Genomic DNA, 20,034 nt, shown 5'->3' with positions numbered 1-20,034 from the left:
GTGTGTGTGTGTGTGTGTGTGTGTGTGTGTGTGTGTGTGAGGGAAAAAGGAATGAGAGGCTGAGAATAGGCAAAAGAGGAATGGCGGAAAGGCGAAGCAGGACAGCGAGTCAAAACATTCATGGTCCTTTGAAGGTGGCAGCATCGTCAAAGAGTTGGCGAAACGTGAATAGGTGAATGGCACTTGTTCCGGGAAACATTCCGTTGACCGACTGGCTTACAAAGTGCAAGGCAGCGCAACGGGACTTCCATCTACCCCCGAGAGACTCCTATCCTTGTCCTTCCCTATGTCTGTGGTCTGTCTCTGACCGCTCATAACAGCCGTGGGGGTGTGGTGGATCGGGTGTCGCTCAGCAGTACTGGGAGACGGGGAGGTCCATTTTGCCTATTCCCGTTTCGTCTACTCTTTGATCGTACCGCCATCCTCTGCGGCCTCTTGACAATTTGACTCTTTGTACTGTTTCGCCTACACGCCATTCCTCTTTCTCCCATTCAGTCTCCCTCCCCACCCTCTCTCTCTCTCTCTGTCTCTCTCTCTCACCTTTCCCCAAACTACAGGTGAGTGCAGGTGGAGACAGAAGAGGTGGTGATAAAATCACACACCAGTTAGTTCAACTTCTAAGCAAGGCTTTGATCAAACAGTCGGGGACTCTCAAGCAAAGTTTTTATGGTTTCCGTTTATGACTCGTCTCCTCCTCTCGCCTTTGATGCGGGAAACACGGGTACTGGTGTGTGTGTCATGGACACGGTACCTGATATACCCGATCAGATGTCGGTGGTACCTATCTGACGTGCTGTATTATAATCTATTGTGTTGTATAGTTTCTCTCTGTTCGAAATGTGTGTTGCCGTGCTCTCCATGGGGAGATCATGTCATCATCATACTGTTCTCCCCGCTCACCCCCCACACCCCCCTCCCCCCATTTTTTTTCTTGCCCACAAGAAACGTTTATTTCTCTTTACATACCTTGAGTCAAAGACACCTGTCAAGTTGCTTCCCCACCCCTGCCCCCTCCTTTTTTTTTTCTTCTTTTCTTTTTTTTTCTTTTTTCTTTTTTTTTTCTTTTTTTCCACGTGCGATAAGACATGTCGCAGGCGGATCCTCGATTGATCGTGTTTTCCGTGTGTGTGTGTGTGTGTGTGTGTGTGTGTGCGCGCGCGCGCGCGAGCGTGCCTATTTGTTTCTGGCCAACATGCCTCTGGTCAGTGAACATTGAAAACACACACACACACGCGCGCGTGCGCGCGCGCACGCACACACACACACACGCACACACACACACGCTCACACGCGCGCGCGCGCGCACAGACACACACACACACACACACTTAAAAAAAAATCAAAAGAAAATAAAAATGAAACGAACGCCAACCCCTCCATGTGTGTGGTTTTTTTGTTGGTTTTTTTTTGTTTTTTTTTAAACAATACGTACATTTTTACATTTTCAGGTTTAATTTCTTAAATGTAATGATGTACATACGTTTTTACTTGAAATGTTTGATGAATATTGCTTTATCATGTGATGTTGTAGCCTGTGTGTTTCAATTGTTTGTCATTCGTGTGTGTGTGTGTGTGTGTTTTGATCTGTGTGTGTAATGCGGGGTGTTTTTTGTTTTTTTTGTTTTGTTTTTTTAAATACCTGTTGCATTTCTTGATTTAATCAACTGACATGACCTATTTTAATTTTTCTCTCTCGCCTTTATTTCAAATTATATGCATATGTTTGTGTGGGGATGTTTGAGTGAATGTTTTTAGTGCTATTGTAAAGCGCATAGAGCTTCAAGAATATGCGCTATAGCAAGAAGTCTGAATAATAAATAAATAAAATGTGTTCACAGAAAACGATACCGCCTTGATTAATTCACATTGCCGCCGACTCGCTTCACCACCAAGGACTTTGCACGACAAACGATTTTCCCCACCGCCCGGTCAATTTATTTCATATCGTGTGACATCCTCTTCACTTTGCTGTCTATTAAGTGGGTGTGTTTACGACTCGCTAGCGTACACGTCAATAGGTATGTGTACCACTTCAGGGTGAGATTTACAGCGTCACCTCTTGGCGACTGCGTTACACTTGATTTGTGTGTGGGGGAGGGGGGGGGGGGGGCGTGCGTGCGTGCGTGTGCATGCGTGTGTGTATGTGTGTGCGCGCGCGCACCGGATTTTACAGGTTATAGGTTTTGTCGTAGGTTCTTCTTCTTCTTCTTCTTCTGCGTTCACTCGTATGCACACGAGTGGGCTTTTACGTGTATGACCGTTTTTACCCCGCCATGTAGGCAGCCATACTCCGTTTTCGGGGGTGTGCATGCTGGGTATGTTCTTGTTTCCATAACCCACCGAACGCTGACATGGGTTACAGGATCTTTAACGTGCGTATTTGATCTTCTGCTTGCACATACACACGAAGGGGGTTCAGGCACTAGCAGGTCTGCACATATGTTGACCTGGGAGATCGTAAAAATCTCCACCCTTTACCCACCAGGCGCCGTCACCGTGATTCGAACCCGGGAACCAGATTGACAGTCCAACGCTTTAACCACTCGGCTATTGCGCCCGTCTTGCGTAGGTTCAAAGCGTGTACCTTGTGTGACGAAAACCAGTCCGGATGTTCATGTTTGTCATGCCAACTCGGGGAGACTTGTCCAGTCCGCTCCGTCTGTCGTACAGTGTATGTTATACGTGTCCGTGTATGCAACGTCTCTGTTTCTGCCTGCCAGTCTTTCTTTCTGTCTGTCTCTGTCTGTCTTTCTGTCTGTAATGTCAGTGTCTGTCTCTGCCTGTCTTTTTGTCCGTCTGCGTGTCTCTGCCTGTCTTTCTCTCTGTCTGTCTGTTTCTGTCTTTCTGTCTCTGTCTCTGCCTGTCTCTCTGTCTGTCGTGTCCTCCTACCTGCCAGTCTTTCTGTCTCTCTGTATCCCTTTCACACTCTGTCTATCTATCTATCTGTATGTTTATCTGTCTCGCTGTATCAGTCTACATGTATATCTCTATCATATCTCCCGTTCTTTGCCAGTTCCATGTATGCCTGTCTGTCTGCCTCTCTCTCTCTCTCTCTCTCTGAACAGCAGCAGCAGTAGTGGTAGTGGTAGGTTCTTGCTGTGAACCCCCAGTGGCTTCACCACGTCTTGGCACTAGGAACATGAATGTGAAAGTGCTCTGGCTTTGCATAGCACGCACTTCGATCCTGTGGACTAGGAATATGAATGTGAAAGTGCTCTGGCTTTGCATAGCACGCACTTCGATCCTGTGGACTAGGAATATGAATGTGAAAGTGCTCGGGCTTTGCATAGCACGCACTTCGATCCTGTGGACTAGGAATATGAATGTGAAAGTGCTCGGGCTTTGCATAGCACGCACTTCGATCCTGTGGACTAGGAATATGAATGTGAAAGTGCTCTGGCTTTGCATAGCATGCACTTCGATCCTGTGGTGTACATTATTTGTTGTTCTTGGCAGAAATGTAAATCTACTTTTGGGGGTGTGCAGTGTTTATTGTACATTCCAGAAATGTTGATCTGTTTGTTGTTGTTGTTTTGTTTTTTTCACTAACGCAAATCTGTATTTTGGGGCTGTGTTTGATTGTATACTAAGTAGATGCATCAATAACTGGCACCATAGCCGTATAAGATAGACGAACGAATTACTGAATGAATGAACGAACGAATGCATAAATTAACTAATTATGATATGCTCTTGGGATACAAACAGAACGGTTTAGGGAAAGAGGGAATAAAATTGAAAGTTCTCAGTCTTCCCCCTCCCGCCCCAAAGGGGTTGGGGGAGGGTGGGGCTGGAGAAGGGGGGAAGCTGACCAGGAATGACAACGTGAACCGGAAGAGGGAACAGATGGAACGGGAGCATGTCTGTGTTCTCCCGTTACGTTTTGGTGTACGCCCGGGCCTTTTGGGGTACTGGTCAGTGGTCAATGGTCAAAACGATGAAAAAGTACTAATACTGCTTAATATAGTATTCATGATGCGGAAAGATGTTGACAAAACGCAAATAGTTCATTTTTGGAGTTGTGGTCAGTACTGGTCAGTGAATAGTCAGACTGGGTCAAGAGGTTCTTTATACCGCGTAAACCATAAACTGCTGCATTCTGAAAAAAACCCAAAAAACAGTGGCAGTGGTAAGTATTGGTCATGCCAAGAACCTCAACACTGCACAGCCGTTACAAAATGATACAATCTAAACCTTTGGTTACTTGTGGTCAGCAGTGGTTAGTTAGCGGTCAGACACCTACCAACGCTTTGCAAAAATGTACAAACGTGAGAAAACAACGCAATTTCAACAATTTTGTATAGTGGTCAGTAGTGGTCAGAACTGACAAGTAATGGCCAGTAGTGGCCAGCAGTAGTCAACAGTGGTCAGCTAGTGGCCAAACTCTCTCAAGAAGTCCTGATTCCGCACAAAGTAAAGTTGAACACTGTCAGTGGTCACTAGTGATCAGGCAGCGATCAAACACCTGCCAAAGCACAATAATGCACAGACGTGACAAAATAACGCTTTCTTAAAACATTGGGTTGTGGTCAGTAGTGGTCAGTGTTAGCCCTTAGACCTGGGGGAACATGGACCTGGCGAACAAAGACCCCCAAAACGTAAATTTGGGGGGAACGTAGGCTCGGGGGAACATAGACCTCGCGAACTTTGACCTGGCCGAAAGAAAATTTGGAGGGAACACAGACTTTGAGGAACTTTGACCTGGGTAACATAGACCTGGCCGAAGGAAAATTTGGGGGTAACATAGACCTGGAGGGGATATAGGCCAGGGGGGAAATCGGGGGGACATAGACCTGACTGAAAGAAAATAATTATGGGGAAACACAGACATGGGAGTTGCAGGTAAATAAGGAAACAGGCCTGGAAACTGCCTGGGTGACGGGCGCAATAGCCGAGTGATTAAAGGGTTGGACTTGGAATCTGAGGGTCCAGGGTTCGAATCTCGGTAAAGGCACCTGGTGGGTAAAGAGTGGAGATTTGTCCGATCTTCCAGGTCAACATATGTGCAGACCTGCTAGTGAACCCCCTTCGTGTGTATGCGCACACAAAAGATCAAATACGCACGTTAAAGATCCTGTAATCCATGTCAGCGTTCGGTGGTTATGGAAACAAGGACATGCCTAGCATGCACACCCCCGAAAACGGAGTATGGCTGCCTACATGGCATGATAAATAGACAAAACTCCCATACGCGTAAAAAAAATGTTATGTGTCTGTATGAGTGTGTATGTGTACGTGACTGAAACCAGATTGAATGACACGGGAAACAAATGTTGAGCGCTCAGTTGCAGCTGTCAGTCGGCTTTACCCAAGTAGGCAGCCTCTTGTGCAAATGCTTCCGTGTTTGTAAACATAATAAGATTTTTATTTTTGATCATTATTAGCCACACTTCTAGTCGTAAGAGAGCGCCGTACAAAGAGTCGCAAGGCGAGAACGTGTAAGAGAGGTTACGCAAGTGCGGAATGCAGCTCGCTAGCGGAAAGCGTTTTAAGGGTACGTTCACACTAGGCTGTAACCACGATCTAACCAAATGGTTACATTGAGGGATGTAACTACCATGAGACAAACTCTAGATTTTTCATACAAATGTGTGAACGGAAAGCGTCTAACCACTGTCTAACTATTAGGCTCCGCCCCTTTTCCCGCGCGTTTTTTGACAGAGCAGCAGTTCTCGCTGGCTGGCAGGGTTTTGTTTTGCGCTGAAGTTAGACTGGTGCAAAGACACTAGTATCTCGGAATTCTAGTGTCTATGACTGGTGGCATCTAACTACCGTTGTAACTTCGTTCTAACTTGAACAAGTTACAAGCCAAGTTACAGGGGTGCTGTGGCTGAGGCGTCATGTACAGATTGGGGTATACTTTTGTTTTCTGTGGTTCCCGTGGGTTTCCATGAGGTGGGGGTTCTTGAGGTTGTGCATCTCCACCAGCCTGCTGTGACCTGCTGCAGCCTGTTGGAACTTGGGTCTTGTAACTCCCTTGTAACTCCCTTTGAAAGTATAAAACCCCCTTGTTTCAGGGGGGTCTCTTCATTCCATCTTGACCTGTCATCATGAATCGTGGATTCGTGTAGACGCAGCAAGAACGAACAAAATGACAGTCAGCCAGCTTAAATACATTCACACTGTAACTGATCAAGTTACAACACGCGTCGATGTAACTCACTATAACTGACCCCAACCATGCAAAGAAGGTTGCAATCACTTGCAGTCGGTTAGATGTGTCGGGCCAGACAATTTGCATACCGCACGCAGCGTGCGTGCAAGGCATGCTATTTTGTTTTGACGTCGGAGTTTTTTTCAAACTCGGCTCCGCCTCTATTTTCTGCTCTAACTCACTGGAACCGACGGGGACTAGTGTGAATGCCTTTGTAACCGTTTATCTCACTCAGTACGGCCAGTCCTCTCTTCTCCTCTACACAGACCCCTCGGAGGTCCAGTGGGTGTCTCAATGACCCAACCTTTAGCTTCCGTCGTCAGAATTGTGGTATTCTTTGTCAACATTCACCTCTTCAGTATAAGAGCCTTCCGCTTGCAATATTTTGATGATGGTAACTGGGGTGAAACGCTGTTAACGTCGTCTCTTTCGCCGTTCGTATGGAGAGAGTTAAAACTTGATCGGGCGATGTAACCTCGAAAACTTTTTATCTCCCGAGTCATATTTTTGGGGGCCATCTAACCACCTATCTAACCAAAAATCGGGTCTTCCCGAAAAATCGTCTAACCGATGGGAACCCACTGCAACCAAAAATTCGTGGTTCCAGTGAGTTAGAGAGCGATGTAACCATTTGGTTAGATCGTGGTTTAACGCGGAACAGTACCTGTGACTGACAGCTGCTGCGCTGATGCTGACCTACACGTCTGTGACCAGGTGCCATTGCATTGCTTGGTTCTAACTTTTTGACAGTTACACGTGACTAAATGCCTACGTTGACCGAACTACGCCATTGCTCAGTTCCCTACTACACACAGTTAGTAGCGGGTTACGATCATACCAGGCTATTCCGTCCGAGCAATGCAACTGGCTCCAGGACACTGCGGCAGATAATTTACTACAGAAAGCTAGTAAGAGAGCTCTTTTGAGTCAAAAGGAAACAAACATTTTCAATTTCATGTATTTTATGATAAATTGGTAGAAGACACAAATTTGCTTTTATGAATGTTTTCCAGTTTCTTACCAGTCATGACATTTCAGTATTATACTGACTGTAAAGGTGAATTTACGAAGGCAGCACGGGATCATTTAGTTCTTAAGTATAATTTTATTGACATTTTACGCAATGCACAAGAAATACTTCATGCTCTGCATTTTAATATGTAGAATACAACTGTATAAATACTTGTTAACCAGGTTCGTTTGGATGAACATTGTCGGAGCACTGTCCAGACAATTAATTCAGAAAGTGTGGAAGGCAGATGATGGCAAAATCGACCAACATCATGTCTTGATGTGAAAAGAAAGGTATGATATACATACAACCCCTATTTTCAACGAGTTCTGGAGACAGACCCATTTTCATCTCCCAGGCAGCCTTTACACTTCACGACTGTCTGATGCACTTCATTTTCCACCTTCACACTCCAGCCAACTGCATTCTCTTTCCCGTCTACTGCGCCAGGGTTCACGAGTCACATTTGCAAATACCAGTTACTTTCCACAGAAGAATATTTATTTCATACCCTTCTTTTCACATCCAGACATGAATGTGAAACATTTGAATGACCATTGTAAACAGGTGTGTACATTGAATCAGACTGTTTACAATTATCATTCAAATGCTTCAGATGTAATCAGTATTGCAAATGAATAAAGAAATATCTGCAACAGTTTTGTGTGAATCTGCTTTGTTCTGATAATTTTTATGTCAAGAACTGGAAAACGTTCATAAAAGCAAATTTATGTCTTTTACCAATTTGTTATAAAATACAATTTAAAATGTATGTTTCCTTTTGACCCCAAATAGCTCTCTCACTTTCTTCACGGTATCTGTTACCTCCCGCCTTGTACGACAACAGACGAAAGGGACAGAATCAGCGCGGCAGCAGTCAGTCGTATGTACTGTACCGCGCTAAATGCTTTCTTGCGAGCTGTATTCCGCGTTTGCGTTACCTCCCTCACACACTTTCGCCTTGCGACTCTTTGTAAAGCGCTTTCTCACAGCCAGAAGCAATAAAACCACACGAATCTTTACATTAAAAACCAAAATCTAAGTATGTCCCCCACATCCCCTCCCTAACACTGGTAACTTTATATCAGTGTAATTTATACTTTTTTTTTTTTTTTTTTCTTTTTTTTTTTTTTTTTTTATAAAAGAACGGTTTTGTTGCTCAAATTTGGACCCAAATGCAAATTTTAATCTAAATTCCCTACCCTACAAGACATAATGCACAGTCCTTCACCTCTGCTTGTTAAATAAACCCAACCCTCCATCCATCCCTCCACTATCACCACATAATCTTGCGCATGTAAGCTCTATCACGGCGGGTCGCCAATGTCGGACAAAGCGGTGGGCTTTGCATCAGGATTGCATACATTGTGTGTGTGTGTGTGTGTGTGTTGTTTTACTTTTTTGTCACAACAGATTTCTCCGTGTGAAATTCGAGCTGCTCTCTTTTCTGCAGGCTGTGGTGTACTATATGTGCTGTTTTGTTTCAGCAATTTAGCAGTGATCTTGAAAACACTGGTAATGGTACATGTTGTCCATTGTGCGGAGTTGTTTGCAGATATAGTCCGTTTTGTGCTTTTTGATATAGTTTTATGCTTTTAACGATTAAAAAAAAATCTGGGAATGATAAAAATCAGCGGAAGGGCTGTCGTCCCCGGCAAAGCCTGGTCTTAATTACCCGAAGAAGCACAACGGTAAGGATAATATGTCATAAAACTGTGTTGTTGTTTTCAGACGTGACAGTTTTGCGGTTCAGTTAGGTTTTTTTTGTTTTTTTTAAATAGGCAGTTCTGATATGACTGTGAGGTCGGCTGGACAATAAGCAGAGTGTCAAAATGTCAGGCGCTGTCGTTCTGGCTGTGGGTAGAAACGAGCCATTATGATCTGCTTTCATGGCGCTTTCCCACAAGCGAACAGGCTGCAGGTAAAATAGGAGAGTACGGAGAAACAGGCCCAGAAACTGCCAGGGTGACACTGACTTATGTGACGTGGTGTGTGTGACTTGTCCAGGAGTTGTACTTCTTTTTCTTCTTTTCTTCTTCTTTTTTCTCTCTCTTCTTCTTCTTTTTTTCAAACCTTTCTTCCTCCCCTTCCCTCCTACAATACTTTCTTCCTTACCCCCTTCCTTCCTTTCCTCCTTCCCTCCATCTTTTGTTTCCTCCTTCCCAGGCCTTCCTTCCTTCCCCCTTCCTTTCCCCCTTCCTCCTTGTCTTCTTTTCCTCCTCCCTGTTGTCCTTTCTGCCTTCGTTCCTTCTTTTCCGCCTTGCTTTCTTCCATTTCTCCTCCTTTCCTTCTTTGCTCCTTCCCACCCTCTGTCCCCTCCAGCAGGTAGACACTTTGTGACGTGACATGTTGTGTGTGTGTGTGTGTGTGTGTGTGTTGTCCAGGAATTGTCCTTACTTCCCTCCTCCTTTCTTCCCCCCGTCCCTCTCAACAGGTAGACACTTGGTGACGTGACGAGTATGTGTTGTCTGGGAGTTGTCCTTCCATCCCTCCTACCTTCTCTCCCCTTTCCCTCCATCCTTTCCTCTTTCCCTCCTTCCTTCTACCCATCGTGCCTCCTAGCAGGTAGACGCTTGGTGACGTGTCATAGTGTGTGTGTTGTGCAGGAGCTGTCCAGCCGGGTGATGGAGGAGCGAGAGACGCTGTCCATCAACTCCAAGTCACGTGCTACCTCACGCAACACCTCGCGTGCCGGCTCGCCCTCCCTGCAGAAAAGTGCGTGCCGTCGTGTTCGTGACGTGTTGAACAGTGGTGTGGGGTGTTTGTTAGCTGGTTGCTTGGTTGCTTGTATGTGTGTGTGATGAATAATTGCTTAATTTCTTAAGGCGCCGTGGCCGAATCTGTCATGCGTTGAACTTGGTGATGCAGTGTTCACAAGCGATCAGGATTCGAGGCCCCGTTTCAGCACAGAGTTGTGTCCGTGGGAAAGGCACTCTACTTCCCGATTTTTCTTTACACCACCCAGGTGTGAAGAGGTACCTGACTTTGGTTGGGAAAGGTTAACAGTTGCGAAAGGAGAGGATTGGGCCCCGCCTTCCAATGCCGTTCTTTGACAGTCGTGTTTCGGTGGCGGATACCCAGTCTACCATAGCTTCTGGTCTGAAAGAACTCCCCCAGTAGCTTTTGTGTGAACCAGGATCCAGTTTGAAAACTTGGCTGCTCTCCCCTTGGACATCGCGTCGCCGTAATGTGGCGCCACTTGCTCCACCCCACCCCCCCTCCGCTCCCCAACTCCTCAGCCGTCCACCCATCCATCCACCCCCACGCCCCCCACTTTTTTTTTTTTTTTTTTTTTTTTTTTTTTTTAAATAGCGGCTTGTGCATTTTTTCATGTCGGAGTGAATTTCTATATGCCAGGGTCAATTGTCTCATTGCAGTGGTTTCGTTTACGGTACGTACGTTCACAACACACACACACACACACACACACACACACACACACACACACACACACATATATATATATATATATATATGTATGTATGTATGTATGTATGTATATAAAGTGTGCGTAGCAAAACGAGTCTCTGTTTATCATCTCATCCAAATGACTAGCACCCAGACCATCGCACAAGTGTGCACCAGTGGAAGGAACTTGAGGGAAGAGCTAACTCCTGGAATTGATCCCGGTGGGACGGGTGCAATAGCCGAGTGGTTAAAGTGTTGGACTTTCAATCTGAGGATCCCGCGTTCGAATCTCGGTAACGGCGCCTGGCGGGAAAAGGATGGAGATTTTTCCGATCTCCCAGGTCAACATTTGTGCAGACCTGCTTGTGCCTGAACCCCCTTCGTGTGTATACGCAAACAGAAGATCAAATACGCAAGTTAAAGATCCTGTAATCCATGTCAGCGTTCGGTGGGTTATGGAAACAAGAACATACCCAGCATGCACACCCCCGAGAACGGAGTATTTCTGCCTACATGGCGGGGTAAAAACGGTGGTACACGTAAAAGCCCACTCGTGGACATATGAGAAAACGTGCGAGTTACAGTCTACGAACGCAGAAGAAGATCCCGGTGGACCCGCGCTTCTTACCTTGGTTTCTTGTCCACAAGGCCACCGCCACAATGTGTGTGTGTGTGTGTTCCACACGAGTCATGTTCATCCGTACTTTATTTGTACCTTCCGTTTCTGTTTATTGATCAACTAATTGATTTATTAATCAATCAATAATAATAACATTCCAGAACAAGTGACCTTCAACACCGTCTACAACCCCAGTCCGAGGTCAGAGGTGAGCCAGGTTGCCGGGGCAACGGACGGAGTGGCAGGACTGGTCCCGGACTCTGCGAGATCCGCCCCTCTCAGGACTGTAACCAATGGCAATGCTCAGGTCGTCACATAAAAAAGCACCTTCGGGGAATGGGTGAGACCACGCATGCAACCATTGGAACGACTGACCAATCGAAACTCGCCTAAGATTGCCATGTGTGTGTTGGGGGGGATTGTGGGGGGGCGGGGGGGATAGGCCAGTATGGACCAATGGGAACATTTGACGATGACGCTGAGGTCAGCGAGAAGGGTTGCATGATGGTGGACCACATGGGCTCACTTCTTTAAATTTACTCATTTACGTTTGTTTGTTTCGTGGATGTATGAAAACAGATTACTTGAAACTGGCATTCTCTCGTGCCGCCTCCCCCCTGTCCCCCTTACGGGGGAATGTCACTGTGATGTGATGCTGCTCGAAGCCAGCATCTGCCACCGATGGGAATGCTCTGTGCGCGTGCCTGTTATGTTAGATAGCACGTCCACACACACCTTACTGGTTGCTACTGTTGTGAGGGGACGAGTAGTAAGGTATGTGTTGGGGGCGTGTGTCGTTTCGTGAGATAGACGTGGTTGTGAGGGGGGAAACGTTAGCTACGCTGAGTAGAGGTTAAAGCCAGCAGTATGCGTTGCCCTGCAGCCATCAGTGGGCAAATGCGAGTCGTTCGGGTTGCGGCTTGTTGTACTACATTTCGACCTGATGCCGCAAATGTAAGACCACAAGACAAAAAATACAACAGAATAAAATGAAATGAAATAAAATGATGGTGCAATCCGTAAGAGCAACGAAAACATACAGTTTTGATCCGGTTGTCTTTTCTTCTCATTGGCTCTTGTACACTCACTACAATGTTATCGAGGCACTCTCCCATTCATACGATTATTGCAAAGAAAGGAAGTGAAGGGGAAAAGATGCGAGAAGAAAACAGTGCAAAGAAAAAAAAGGAAGCATTGTAAGTAGAGGAGATGAGTGCTGCTGAAGGACATGGTACTTGGAACCTAACATTAGAGGAAGAGACAGAGATTATACACTTACATTTGGTAAGATAGATGCTTTGCGCTTTAAGTCGATGTCTTAAAGTTGTGTGTCTGTGTCAACAAGAGTGTTGGTAGGTACTCTGTTTTATTTGTGCGGAGTTGAGTGTCGGGATTTAAAGAACAATATTCTGTTTGTTGTTTTGGGTTGTTGTTGTTGTTGTTAGTGTAACTGCAGCAGTGTATGTGTACAACGTCCAGGAAGCTCAATAACTGTTAGTTACGGAAGAAAAAGTGTGTTTGGAATTATCAGTCGTGTGGGAGAAATGTATTGTTTTTGATACGTTTATTATCAATAGACGTAGCATTATAATGTGGAAGCAAACAAGAATTATCAATACGTATGCGTCGTAGTGTACAACTAGCGCTACCATTTAACTGAAGCCTGACTGACTGATACAGAAAACGAATGGTGAGCGGTACATTAAAGGTGTCGGCTGTACCCAGGTAGGCAGTCTTGTGCAAATGTTTGTAGAGCGCTCCGAACTTGGTCACTGGCCGAGCACAGGAGCAATGTAAGTTATATCAACTGCTTGCCATTTCTTCCGCTCAGGCAGTCAAGCTGTGAAAAAGGTAAAGTTGGCTGGTTGGTTGCGACAGTGTATACGTCGGCACAAGCTTACAGTGCTAAGCGGCAATCTTCGAGATGTTACTGATCATGCCATGTTAAATTAATTACTCTACTCTGTCCATATGAATTCCTATACTGCCTCTGTCGGCACATGGTTACACAGTGAGTAAATGTATTATATTGTATGGTACTGTATTCCTTTTTGTCACGACATATAAATTTCTGTGTGAAATTTAGAGAGGTAGCGTCGCCACAGTGCAGCGCTACTGGTTTGGTTTTGTTTTGATTTTTTGTTGTTGTTTTGTTTTTTCGTCTTTTTTCTGTGTGTAGGTGCGTTGGTTTTACAATCCAAGTGGATTTTTCTGCAGAGTTTGGCTAAGGACAACTCTTGTTGCCGTGGATTCTTTTACGAGCGCAAAGTGCATGCTACACACGGGACCTCGGTTTATCGTCTCATCTGAATGACTAGCGTCCAGACCACTACCCATGGTCTAATGGAGGTGAAGAAATTCTGACGACTGGGGTTTTGATGCCGCACGCTCAGATTCTCTCGCTACCGAGGCGTAGGCGTGACCACTAGGCCACCACTCCACATACCATGTATGGCAGTATTGATGTACTAATGATGTGATGTTAAATCTGTTACTTTACTCCGTCCATATCAATTGGTACTGCGACATGTGAAATGTATTATGCAACGTCTTGTTGTTTTTAACTTATTATTGACTATGCACAGCACCTGATATTATGTAACATTTGTGAAATACTGCGTGTTTGCTAGAATGTGTGGGTCACCAATGTTTGTGTGTGTGTGTTTGTGTGGGTGTGGTTGTGTTTTTCATGGACCGTGTTGTAACGAGAACGTTTAATTTTGGGGAAATAGAAAAGGACGTATAATTTAAATTATATATTGAAGTAGAAGGTTGGCTGCACTCCCCACACCACAGACCAACAACGGGTCTTCTGCTCTCCTCCATAACTTTGTTGAAAAGCACTTCATTGACAGTGCAACGTCCACTCAAAAAAGTTAAACAACTTCTTTTTCTTTTCTTTTTTTCTTCTTCTTTAAAAAAAACAAAAAAAAACAAAAAAAACCGTCATCAACTGACGAACTAGTTTTGAGTCGACACACACTAAGGCTGGTGGTTGTCAACTGACCAAAACCTTCAAAATGTTCACTTAATCTTCCCAACCCAGCTAGCCATTCCACCACACACATGCTGATTCAAAACGACCCTCCCCCACCCACCGCATGCAAAACACGTGCAGCAGCATGTCAGCTCAGCTTGATTCAGCACGTGCATGTTCAGCTACTCACGAACGAAAGTGCGTTCGGGACTCTGTGTGTGTGTGTGTGTGTTTTGGCATGTGATCACTTTTTTCTGGCACACACACACACACACACACACACACACACATATATATATGGTTTTACACGAGCTAAAATGCACTGCACTAATTAATTATTATTCGCTTGAGACACAGCGATAGGGGCAGGGAGAGAGAGAATGTGCATGTGTGGTTGTTTAGTATACGGATATCTATTATTCTGAGATGGTTGTTACTTGCCGTTTATGTTTTCCACAGTCAATTTGATAATTTTTTTTTTTTTTAAAGAAGAGAAAAACAGAAGTTTTCCACACACAAAAAAGTGTTTCATGCAATTGTTCAGTGGTTCCCATTTTGACTGGCCTCTCCGTTTTTCTGTCTGTCTCTCGTTCTGTCTGTCCGTCTGTCTCTCTCCGCCACGCCATTTCCTGTCTTTTTCGGTTTCTCTCTCTTTCTGTCGTCTGTCTCCTCCCCTCCCCCCACACACATAGTTGTCTATCCCTGTCATGTGTCTGTCTTTTTCTTTTCCACTCTCTCTCTCTCTCTCTCTCTCTCTCTCTCACACACACACACACACACTCACATACACACAGTCACACGCACACTGTCTCTCTCGCTCTCCTCCATAACTTTGTTGAAAAGCACTTAATTGACAGTACAATGTCCACTCAAAAAAGTCAAACAACCTATTTTTTCCTTTTTTTTCTTCTTTTTAAAAAACAAAAACAAATATACCGTTCATCACTGTCACCCTGTTTGCCTGCCCCCCCCACCCCCCTCTCTCTCTATTCCGGTCTCTTTCTGACTGTCTCTCCCTCCCCCCCCCCCTCTCTCTCTTATTGATGAAAAGAAACAGACTATATCTGCCAGATCTGTTGCTGTTGGACATCAGCTAAACAGCTCAAATCAAACCGAGAAGCCTGCCTTTTGCCGGGATGTGATTCCCACCCCTGCCTCTAGTTCCTCCCCTCACACAGCAAGAAAGCCTCCAGTTCCCCCTCACACAGCAAGAAAGCCTCCAGTTCCTCCCCTTACAGCAAGAAAGCCTCCAGTTCCCCCTCACACAGCAAGAAAGCCTCCAGTTCCCCCTCACACAGCAAGAAAGCCTCCAGTTCCTCCCCTTACAGCAAGAAAGCCCCCAGTTCCCCCTCACACAGCAAGAAAGCCCCCAGTTCCCCCTCTCACAGCAAGAAAGCCTCCAGTTCCCCCTCTCACAGCAAGAAAGCCTCCAGTTCCCCCTCACACAGCAAGAAAGCCTCCAGTTCCCCCTCACACAGCAAGAAAGCCCCCAGTTCCCCCTCTCACAGCAAGAAAGCCTCCAGTTCCCCCTCACACAGCAAGAAAGCCTCCAGTTCCTCCCCTTACAGCACGAAAGCCTCCAGTTCCCCCTCACACAGCAAGAAAGCCTCCAGTTCCCCCTCACACAGCAAGAAAGCCTCCAGTTCCCCCTCACACAGCAAGAAAGCCACCAGTTCCTCCCCTTACAGCACGAAAGCCACCAGTTCCTCCCCTTACAACAGGAAAGCCACCAGTTCCTCCCATAACAACAGGAAAGCCCCCAGTTCCCCCTCACACAGCACGAAAGCCTCCAGTTCCCCCTCACATAGCAAGAAAGCCTCCAGTTCCTCCCCTTACAACAGGAAAGCCTCCAGTTCCCCCTCACACAGCAGGAAAGCCTCCAGTTCCCCCTCACACAGCAGGAAAGCCTCCAGTTCCCCCTCACACAGCAGGAAAGCCTCCAGTTCCACCTCACACAGCAAGAAAGCCTCCAGTTCCTCCCCTTACAGCAAGAAGGCCTCCAGTTCCTCCCCTTACAGCAAGAAAGCCTCCAGTTCCTCCCCTTACAGCAAGAAACCTCCAGTTCCTCCCCTTACAGCAAGAAAGCCTCCAGTTCCTCCCCTTACTGCAAGAAAGCCTCCAGTTCCCCCTCACACAGCAGGAAAGCCTCCAGTTCCCCCTCACACAGCAGGAAAGCCTCCAGTTCCTCCCCTTACAACAGGAAAGCCTCCAGTTCCTCCTCACACAGCAGGAAAGCCTCCAGTTCCCCCTCACACAACAGGAAAGCCTCCAGTTCCCCCTCACACAGCAAGAAAGCCCCCAGTTCCCCCTCACACAGCAAGAAAGCCTCCAGTTCCCCCTCACACAGCAAGAAAGCCTCCAGTTCCCCCTCACACAGCAAGAAAGCCCCCAGTTCCCCCTCACACAACAGGAAAGCCTCCAGTTCCCCCTCACACAGCAAGAAAGCCCCCAGTTCCCCCTCACACAGCAAGAAAGCCTCCAGTTCCCCCTCACACAGCAAGAAAGCCTCCAGTTCCCCCTCACACAGCAAGAAAGCCTCCAGTTCCTCCCCTTACAGCAAGAAAGCCTCCAGTTCCCCCTCACACAGCAGGAAAGCCTCCAGTTCCCCCCCACACAGCAGGAAAGCCTCCAGTTCCCCCTCACATAGCAGGAAAGCCTCCAGTTCCCCCCCCACACGGCAGGAAAGCCTCCAGTTCCCCCTCACACAGCAGGAAAGCCTCCAGTTCCCCCCCACACAGCAAGAAAGCCTCCAGTTCCCCCTCACACAGCAGGAAAGCCTCCAGTTCCCCCCCACACAGCAGGAAAGCCTCCAGTTCCCCCCCACACAGCAGGAAAGCCTCCAGTTCCCCCTCACACAGCAGGAAAGCCTCAAGTTGCTCCCCGGTACGGTTGTTACCAAAAATGACGTCTGAACCCGCGTGCTGTTGAGGCCCACTCTGTGCAACAGAAGAAAAAACAACCCAATGGAGTATCTTTACCTGTGGACCTGAATGTTTCCGCCGCCTCTGCAAGAGCCTGTAAAATATCAACTTGCCTTTATTTAAAAACACAGCCAGGTCCTTTGACACAGAATAAAGAATATGTTCTTTGAACAACAAATCTCTGTCAGAGCATTGAAATCTTTCGCCACCTCAGCTCACTCAAGCCAGCGATTTAAAATGATAGTAACAGTGCCATTGTGGATCAAGCACTAAATTCCAGTCACAAGACCACGTTTATCATACTGATTTATTTTATGTTTAAATTTCGTGTAAAATGAAATAAAATAACGTCCTTATTTGGTCCATATATATTAACAAGTATATCCCTTCCCGTCAATGTTATTAATAAAAGATCAAAATAATGAGACAAACAAACAGAAAAAGGAATAATTTCTCTCTGGTTTTGCAACCCGAAAATGCCCCTGAAAACCCTCTGTGTAGAGGAAGTTCTTCATAAAAATCATTCTTCACATCATCATAACCTGGTGCTCCTAATGCGCAAAGGGAATGATAGAATCACATTGGAACACCCTGCAAACATGCGACGATGTGAACAGGCCATGTATTTCTCTGCCACCTGCAAAGAACAGAATGAGCTTCCACACGGTAGATGAATGAATCACGGTGATCTTTATTCTCGGGAATTTGGGGGGGCAGGGTGCGGAGGGCCGGGTGGTAGTGGTGGGGTGGGGTGGGGGGGATGCGAAGGCGCCGTGTAAAAGGGACCACGAGAACTTTGCTCGAAAGGTGATCCTCCCGTTTCTTACAAAACCCTCGTCTGGAGCCCTTGTCGAGTTTTTAGCCTGCAATCATAACATCTTTTCGAGTTCAGTTTCTGATTTAATCTTTTTCGATCTTTCATTTGCTTCTCTTTTTCTCTGTCTCTACGTTCTCTCTGTCTCTTCTCTTGCTACTTTATCCTGCCTTTATTTTTCTGTTTCCTGCCTTTCTTCTTTTTCCTGTTCCAGCACAAACTTAGCTACTCTCTCCTTCAATCCAAACTCGCTGAAGTGCATAATTCATGCAGTTTTCAATATCCTTACCATCTAACCCCAATCCTTCTGCTTGCTTCACCAGTCGTTCAATTTTTTCGCGAAGGGGTAATACTTTAAGCGCTGAATCATTCCGTGGCCATCGAAAAAAAACTTCTTTTTTTTTAATACAAAATGGACGGTTTCAGTCTCTTTGATTTAGGCAATACTTAATTTAACTCGCCGGCTCCGGACGAATAGTTTTCTACCTTGTTTTTCACTACAGACAACCCTTTTGTTAGGAAAAAAATCACAAAAAATACAAAACATAAAGTAACTGAATGAAACTCACTGAACTTGACCCACTGACCCATCTCCTCACGTCGTGTGAACGCCCACCCCCCTCCCTCTTCACTGCTCTCAGAAGCTGAGTCACTATCAGTTACTTCTTGCTGGTAGCCTGTCTTCACTGCAGATACTTAAATTCATTCAACATCTTCATCATCCTCGTACATGTCGAAACCTTCAATCTGAAGCATTTCAATCACTTCAGCAGCGCTAAAAGCCGCTGTCGTGATCTAGTTTGCTCCAAAATTTTCCACTTGTATCGCATGCGACGCCATTTTCGATATGTATGCAGATTAGCTTGTCGTGTGGGGTCTCGCTGGCTCGCTGTGGAGTGTGTTGTTCCGAGATCTCATAAAGACCCTTCCTTACACGTTCGCAATGCCCGGTGAAGCTGCGACCCCACGAGGAAAACATGGAAAAAAAAAAAAAATTGTCGAAACCGCTACAGCGTTCCATCGTCCGGAGTGAGTATGAAATAAGTTGTTAGTTAATGGTAATACTTTAAAAGTTGTTTTTGTGCAACCTGGAAACAAGTTTCAGTTTCAGTTTCAGTAGCTCAAGGAGGCGTCACTGCGTTCGGACAAATCCATATACGCTACACCACATCTGCCAAGCAGATGCCTGACCAGCAGCGTAACCCAACGCGCTTAGTCAGGCCTTGAGAAAAAAAAGAAGAAAAAAAAAATATATATAGATAGATAGATAAGCGTACATACATAAATAAATAAATAATAATTATGATATAAAAAAAAGAAAAAAAAAGATAGTAGTAATGAAAATAATGATAAAATAACAATAATAATAAATAAATAGTTAAATAAATAAGACAACAATGATGATAAATAAGCAAATAAATATAAAACATGAAGACACACATTCACACATACACCCACACATGCATAACAGATATGCCCCCAAAACGCAGTTTCACAGATATGAAAGCACAGTCAAATACATATAAACGTACATGAGCTCCAACACACACACACACACACACACACACACACACACACACCACAAATTTCTCTGCACCTCCTCTACCCCCTCCTCCACACACTCATTTCTAGTCTATGTATCGCAGCTTCCACGGCACACACACACACGCACACACACACACACACACACACTCACACACACAGATGAACACTTACGCCCATATCTCCCACCCCCAACCCCACACACATATATACAAAGATATATATATATAATATATACGTTCCAATATCCTGATGCTCCCACAGTGTAGGCATGCATACACTCACATACCTCATCTTCTATCTCACCTCCTCCCTGCACCCCACCTCCCCCTCACACACACACACACACATGCACAGAACTCTCCTGACACTTGTGTGTACACTTACACTCTCACGCATGCACAAACGCACTCAAAAACACAGACCCACACATACACACACATACACACATGCACAGAGGCTGCCACTGATTGGCCGCAAGAGGGATGGGAAAAGATCTCTGATGCCAAGAACGTGGCGTCTAGTGTGTTGCTCAGTCTATTGTACTTGGAAAAGCCCACAGAGACTCTGTTCCGTTTTGAAGAAAT

The 20,034-nt window shown here is 45.7% G+C and overlaps 2 protein-coding genes across 2 annotated transcripts in view; both read left to right on the top strand.

Moving 5' to 3' along the window:
- LOC143289844 (uncharacterized) overlaps window positions 1–14,675 on the top strand; it is a 36,338-nt gene extending 21,663 nt beyond the window's left edge. The window contains exons 3-4 of the mRNA XM_076599029.1: window positions 9,773–9,881; window positions 11,355–14,675. Coding sequence (XP_076455144.1) covers window positions 9,773–9,881; window positions 11,355–11,512 — 267 coding nt within the window. The 3' untranslated portion in view covers window positions 11,513–14,675. The remainder of the gene's footprint in view (window positions 1–9,772; window positions 9,882–11,354) is intronic.
- The window catches only part of LOC143289843 (carbohydrate sulfotransferase 11-like), a 42,007-nt gene continuing 33,402 nt past the window's right edge, over window positions 11,430–20,034 (top strand). Inside the window, exon 1 of the mRNA XM_076599028.1 lies at window positions 11,430–11,533. Within this exon, the coding sequence (XP_076455143.1) occupies window positions 11,530–11,533 (4 nt within the window). The 5' untranslated portion in view covers window positions 11,430–11,529. The remainder of the gene's footprint in view (window positions 11,534–20,034) is intronic.

This window comes from Babylonia areolata, chromosome 14 (genome assembly GCF_041734735.1).
Source record: "Babylonia areolata isolate BAREFJ2019XMU chromosome 14, ASM4173473v1, whole genome shotgun sequence".
In the NCBI taxonomy this organism is placed as follows: Eukaryota; Metazoa; Mollusca; class Gastropoda; order Neogastropoda; family Buccinidae; genus Babylonia; species Babylonia areolata.
The sequence above is the reverse complement of the archived record's forward strand: the minus strand, read 5'-3'. Positions and strand labels throughout refer to the sequence as shown.